Source organism: Apteryx mantelli, chromosome 1, assembly GCF_036417845.1.
Source record: "Apteryx mantelli isolate bAptMan1 chromosome 1, bAptMan1.hap1, whole genome shotgun sequence".
NCBI lineage: Eukaryota > Metazoa > Chordata > Aves > Apterygiformes > Apterygidae > Apteryx > Apteryx mantelli.
Window position 1 is genome coordinate 97,728,730 of NC_089978.1, and position 6,325 is coordinate 97,735,054.

A 6,325-nucleotide genomic window follows, 5' to 3' on the forward strand; every position below is an offset into this window, starting at 1 on the left:
TGGGAGACACTTGTACTCTTTACTCGCACAGTGAGGGAGTTCCTGCGGTAATGCAAACTGACCTCTCTTCCAGGATGTCCCAGCCCGACCGTTTACTACTAGCTTTTGGGAAAGAAACTTGCCATCTGCATCAGGACTGCTGTGTCTGGTTGGATCTACTGCTTTTTTCACCTCTGTGGCTGCTGCAGGGCTCTTTGCCTATAAAAAGGGACTATTAATTCGAAACTAGTGTGCTCTAAATGCCCACTTGAAGCTGCACACTCCCTATTCTTCCCTTTTACCAGATGAGTGTTATTTTTGGAGAGAAATGACATGGACAACTGGAAAGGGCAAAAATTGTTCTCCTGGTGATTTGGTTTTTAGTACCATAATTAATGCATTAAATCTACTGCAATTGCTACCAGCAAAACACAATAGATCAACTGGGGAGTGGGGGGCATTTTTCAAATTTGCCTTCTCCTTGTCCATTTTTTTTTTGATTGAATATGATAATATTCCTAATACAGGGAAGGGAAAATGCAGATCAGAGCTTTTTCCGAAAGGCAAAGAGGTCTTGGATAATGCATTCATTTCCACTTCCTGTTATATTTTTTATCACACAAGTTAATAAATACCTTTACATATTCACCTCAGTTAGTGGCTCAGAATATTTGAGGTTATTTCTATAATATCCCTGCTGCACAGAAGAGAATAACATGCCAATCAGGCATAGAAATGTTAAATTAATTTTCAAATGCATTTGATTAATTATTAAACATCACAATGTGAAACTTAATGATGAGCTGAATGAGAAGAGATAATTAGCATGAATTAGATGACTAAACAGCAAGAGAAGAAGCATGAGTGGACTTTATTCTACCTGCTACTGAACAAAGAACTACGCTTATCTATTGTGAAATGTCTGTACTTCAGTGAGTCTTATGCCTTGCAACATTTCTACAAAGTGGCTCTCGGTTGTTTCCTGGCCCGAGTGAATTCAATCCAACCTGTCCATTTGCTATTAAAGTGGGGTAAAATGAATTAGTAAGGTTAAAGCCCCTCTGACTTACAGCAGATGCTAGCTGTTATTTTCAGGATGTCAGCAGTTTCCTGGTTCCCTATCAATTTGCTGTCCTTCATTTTACTTGTAATCTGTACTGCCTTCCTACAATAAGTGGAAATATATTTGGGGCTTGAATTACTGCCTTGTAAATTACAGTAATTGGATGCATCTGCCTGTTCCGCTCTTGTTATGTACATGGCACACTTAAAATAATCACTTTAGTGTTAACCAAGTCGGAATATATGTTTCAAAATGTACCATCATTATACAGTCTTTTCGCCATGGATGTAAGCATTGTATGTGTCCATGGACTCAATTGTCATTCAGTTGTCATCAATATCAGTGAAATGTGCCTTTAAATAGTCCTGAAACCTTGATAAGAGGATCTATTCGATAAACTTTTCTTCATATTCTTTCACATGTGCCATTTTTTGTGAGTTTGCTGAAGGAATTTTTTTCTCCAGACCTGTGTTAAATATTGAGGCATATTGTGTACCGCAGTAGCCAAAGCCCTTGCTTTACTCTGTGTGATCAGTATTTACAAGCCAATGGAAATACCTACCTACCCTGCACTATGACTTCCTTCCTGGCCTCCTCATCAAATACACTCATGTGTCCTCTCACCTTTTTGCAGAAAAGCTTTGTAGACACTATAATTTAGTGTAGGCCAATCTCAGAATATGGAAGCTATTTCCAACCCCTTTCAGAGGTGAACAAACTTTCATGGTATCAGTGTTAAGCACAGTAGAAAAAAAGTTGTACTGATGGTATGTGTCTCCTGCTATTTCATTGTTCACAACCGTTCTATGTGAGGATCAGCCAGCCACTACCAATTTCTCTGGGGGGAAAAAAGCCAATACATTAGTAATAGAAAGCCCTTCTACATTTTTAGATTAAACTTTCTCATCCACCTCGAACTTACAGAAGCACTTCAAATTACCTGTGCTGGAAAAGAGAGAATAGTTTCATAAGGAAGCAACAACTCTGGATTTTGAATACACTAAGCTATAGTGTTAAATACTTATTTAAAGAGAACTTGCATCAAAAAGATTTTTGACAGGTCATTTTAGAATACACCTTAGCAACCTTTTGGGAGGGGAAAAAAAGTGACTGCTGTGAATAGCTGCTTGGTTGGAGGGATTCCCACAATTTTTTTTCTCCCCAACTTCAGCCATTACCAAGCAAGGATTCATGTGCACTAGGGCTACCTCTGTGCATGCAGCCTGGCATTAGTGTGAGCCCAAGGACTTGGAGAGTGAGTGCAGACTGTCTCCTGATAAGCCTTTTGTAGCTTAGAACAGTTCTGTACTGTTTGTTACACATTTGCCCCAGGAGGAATATTTCACTGCCTGAAAAGCACTACCCCTATCTGTTCAAAAACATTCATGCATATGTGTATCTACGGCAGTTAGAACTGTTCATTTATGTTTTGACTTGAAATTTGACTTCTGAATTTTACAGCAAAAAAGAGCTGCTGTGCCTATGCAAGAAGGAATCCAGATAAACTGGAGTACATCTGTGGCTGACACCATCCAGCTTCTTTTTTCACCTTATCCATGTACATTTATATTGCAATTTGTTTGGGTTTTGAAGTGCAAGTATAATTCAATTGAATTAGTCTCAGACTGTTTAACAAAGCCAGGTACAATGTTCCACACTTCACAGAGAAAAAGCACGTCTCACTGCTGTGGGAATGGTAAAAGGCAAATGAAATGAAAGAGGTTGATTAAAATTGGCATTTCTGAAACTCCTGCAGCTCCTAGGCACCATGCTGCTACAGAAAAAGGGCAACGTTTGTGCCTGTCAGAGATTATAGACCAGTTTCCATTCTGCTTTAATGCCCCTTTGACTATCAGAATAGTTTTCCTGTTTAAACATTAAACATTTAGCTTAAATATTAAACATGCAGGCATCTTTCTTAAACCAATTTTGAAATAGAATGGGACTGAGTTTATCACTACTGACAACTCCCCAAATGAGTCATTACCATTATAAAATAAGAGAGGCTGAAACACTTCTTTCCACTGGGAGCTAAGCAGAGTCCTCACCCAGGCTGAGGGTGGGAGTGGGAGAGCCTTTGACACCCTCTCTGGCGCAGGGATGTTTTTTTGCCACCCCTTCCTTGGAGGCAGAGCTTAGCAGTCGCCCTGGTAAAGGCAGAGGTGCTCTGTCCTGTTAAAGCAAGAGGTGAGGTGGCAATGACAGGCACAAGCAAGAGACTGACAGCCCTTATCGAACCCCTCAGCACTGGGGTGGGAGCTGAATTTCATTTACAACTACAGGGAAAGGGAGGGAGTCGGCTGAAAAGGCTGCTATTTGCTGCTTGTAAATAAAGCAAAGACCAGAACAAGCAGTGGCTGTGGGAGCAACAGATGGAAAAGAGAGAAGAAAAAAACTCACAGTAAAATAAGCAGCACAGCAGATTAGATGAGACAGTCAGAAAACAATAAGTGGAGAAGAAGCACTACAGACAATCTGAATCCTTTTTTTTCAACTTCCATTTTTACTTACAGATGTCACGCCAGCTGTGCCCAATCATCTCCTCACAGCATGTCACTTATTTAACCTTTTCACATCTTCGGGAGCCCAAGAAGTTGTCTTCCCGGGGAATAGAGGGGGAAGAAGGCACAAGGGACCTTAATTACGGTGTCAGGCCCCCCAGGTCTCATTTACAAGCTACTGACCACCTTTTCAATCCACCTCAAGTCGCATTGGCACAAGCCGAGCAGGCAGGCAGTGGCACATCCTGGTGTCAGGCTGCTGCACTAACCCGAGACCTGCCGGGCTTCCCGGCCTTCAGCAGCGCCAGGTGCAAAACTGGAGTGGGAAAAAGTGTCTGCAAGATTCCCTTGCTTCCTGCCTCGTTTCTGCCCTTCTCCTCTCCCTCCACCTGGATGCCACAGCCTTGAAGGGCAGCAGTGGCTGGATCCTGGGACAGCCTGGCTCCTGGCTCTGAGACCAGGACAGGCTGCTGGGCCGCAGAGAGGCGCATGGAGAGGCAGTGTAGAAGGAGAGCCCTGGCAAGCTCCTTTTCGCCACATCTTCTGCATAGCTTTTCTTCCTTTCCATCCCCTGCCCATCGCACAACTCCTCCATGCAGGCAGGTGGCCCATCATGGCACCTGACCACAGAGCCTCCAGGTTGGAAACCCACCACATGAGGGGTCCAGGAGGGGCCCCACATCCCGAGGACAGGTGGCACAGTGTTGCATGTCCATCACAGCAGCATGGCATGGGCACGCACAGCCCAGTTCCAGCAGCTCCATGGCCATGAACCTCGTCGCCAGCACAGGCAGTGTCCCACCATCCCTGAAGAGGGACAACCAAGTCCCTACCAGGTGATAAAAGGCAGCAGAGCCAACCTTAAAAACTGCTCCATGAAATCACTCCCTTCAGTCTGTGCCTCACCTCTTTATAGTCACTCATCATCCATTCAGGCCATTCTGTGTTTAACTAGCCACTGTTTTTGCCCTGTTTGATCACTTCTCCCAGGATCAAATATACCCCCAACCTTAGGCACAAATTAGCATTACATATTTGAATAAAAATACCCCTCAGAAGCATTTGTCTGATTTTTACACAGCCTGCCAGGGTCATAAGGTGCAGGTTTCCCACCAGTCGATTCCCACATCCTATTGACCAGGTTCTGCTGCCTACCAGTAAGTGTTTTCCTCTAGACAGAAACCATGCTATGAATAAGCTGGAGATTGTTTTTATATTCTTTATACAGAACACAACTCAGTGTTCATACCAGACAACAAGCAGCAAGAAATATAAAAACTGACAAATCGAGAGAGTCTTGTTCTGTGGAAACATAATTTTAGTCAGTTCTCTTTTCTTCTTTTGGGTTGTTTCTCCTCCACAAACAACCAGTTTTGCTTTGCAAATGTTCCCTGTAACAGTTGCTTTCCACACACACAGAAAGGAAATTTCATCTTAGTGAAAACCCAGACAGGGAAATTAAATGTGCTCTTTGTTAGTGAACTGTAACTTTTTTTTTTTTTCCCCCACTCAGCGCCTGCTTTTGACAGTCAATATTTTGGGCCCCAGTTGCATTCACTGTTCTGCTCTTCATTTGTAGCACTTGGCTTCTGAGTTTCTGTTTTCCCTTTTCTTTTTTTTTTCTTTTTGTGTGTGTGTGTCTGTGTGTCTGTGTGTCTGTGTGTCTGTGTGTGCACGTGTGTCATCTTATGTCGCAGAGGTAGAATAATACATCGGAAGAGCAGGAAAAAAGTTTCCTGAATAGAGAGGCATTACCTATAAAAGGAAAGAGTAGCTTTAACAGAGCAGCACTGCATGCTTGCTGAGTCCCAGAGAAGGTCAGCAGTGTCTCAGAGCTGCCCTTGTCTCCTCTTCCAGGTATCCCAGGAAATGTGATTTTCTTTACCCTACAGTCATGAAAGGATCAGACAGGACTGTAATTCTTTTGCTACCTATGACATTATCAACATACTACAGATGTTCTTTGTCATGTATACTTTCACACTGTTATTCTTCATCTTTCTGAAAAGTAACTGTGAGCCCCGCTGCTACTCACAGTGTAACAAGATAGCTTCCATTCAAGATGGTATTGAAAGTGAAGCAAAGGACTTTTAACTACAGGCCAGTCAGCCTCACCTCCATCCCTGGAAAGGTGATGGAGCAGTTCATCCTGGAGGACATCTCCGTGAACGTGAAGGATAAGAAGGTGATCAAGAGTAGTCAGCACAAATACACCAAGGGGAAATCATGCTTAACCAATCTGATAGCCTTCTATGATGGAATGACTGACTGGCTGGGTAGATGAGGGGACAGCAGTGGATGTTGTCTACCTTGACTTCAGCAAGGCTTTTGACACTGTCTCCCATAACATCCTCATAGACAAGCTCAGGAAGTGTGGGCTAGATGAGTGGACAGTGAGGTGGACTGAGAACTGGCTGAATGGCAGAGCTCAGAGGGTTGTGATCAGCGGTGCAGAGTCTAGTTGGAGGCCTGTAGCTAGCGGTGTCCCCCAGGGGTCAGTACTGGGTCCAGTCTTGTTCAACTTCTTCATCAGTGACCTGGATGAAGGGACAGAGTGCACCCTCAGCAAGTTTGCTGACGATACCAAACTGGGAGGAGTGGTGGATACGCCAGAGGGCCGTGCTGCCATTCAGAGAGACCTGGACAGGCTGGAGAGGTGGGCGGAGAGGAACCTCATGAAGTTCAACAAAGGCAAGTGCAGGGTCCTGCACTATTCCTGGGGAGGAATAACCCCATGCACCAGTACAGGTTGGGGGTTGACCTGCTGGAAAGCACCTCTGCG

General features: G+C 43.9%; 1 protein-coding gene across 1 annotated transcript in view; it reads left to right on the forward strand.

Annotated features, from left to right (window-relative positions):
* The window catches only part of LOC106483689 (amine oxidase [flavin-containing] A-like), a 46,027-nt gene extending 44,567 nt beyond the window's left edge, over positions 1–1,460 (forward strand). Inside the window, exon 15 of the mRNA XM_013941687.2 lies at positions 74–1,460. Coding sequence (XP_013797141.1) covers positions 74–229 — 156 coding nt within the window. The 3' untranslated portion in view covers positions 230–1,460. The remainder of the gene's footprint in view (positions 1–73) is intronic.
* Positions 1,461–6,325: the final 4,865 nt, after the last annotated feature.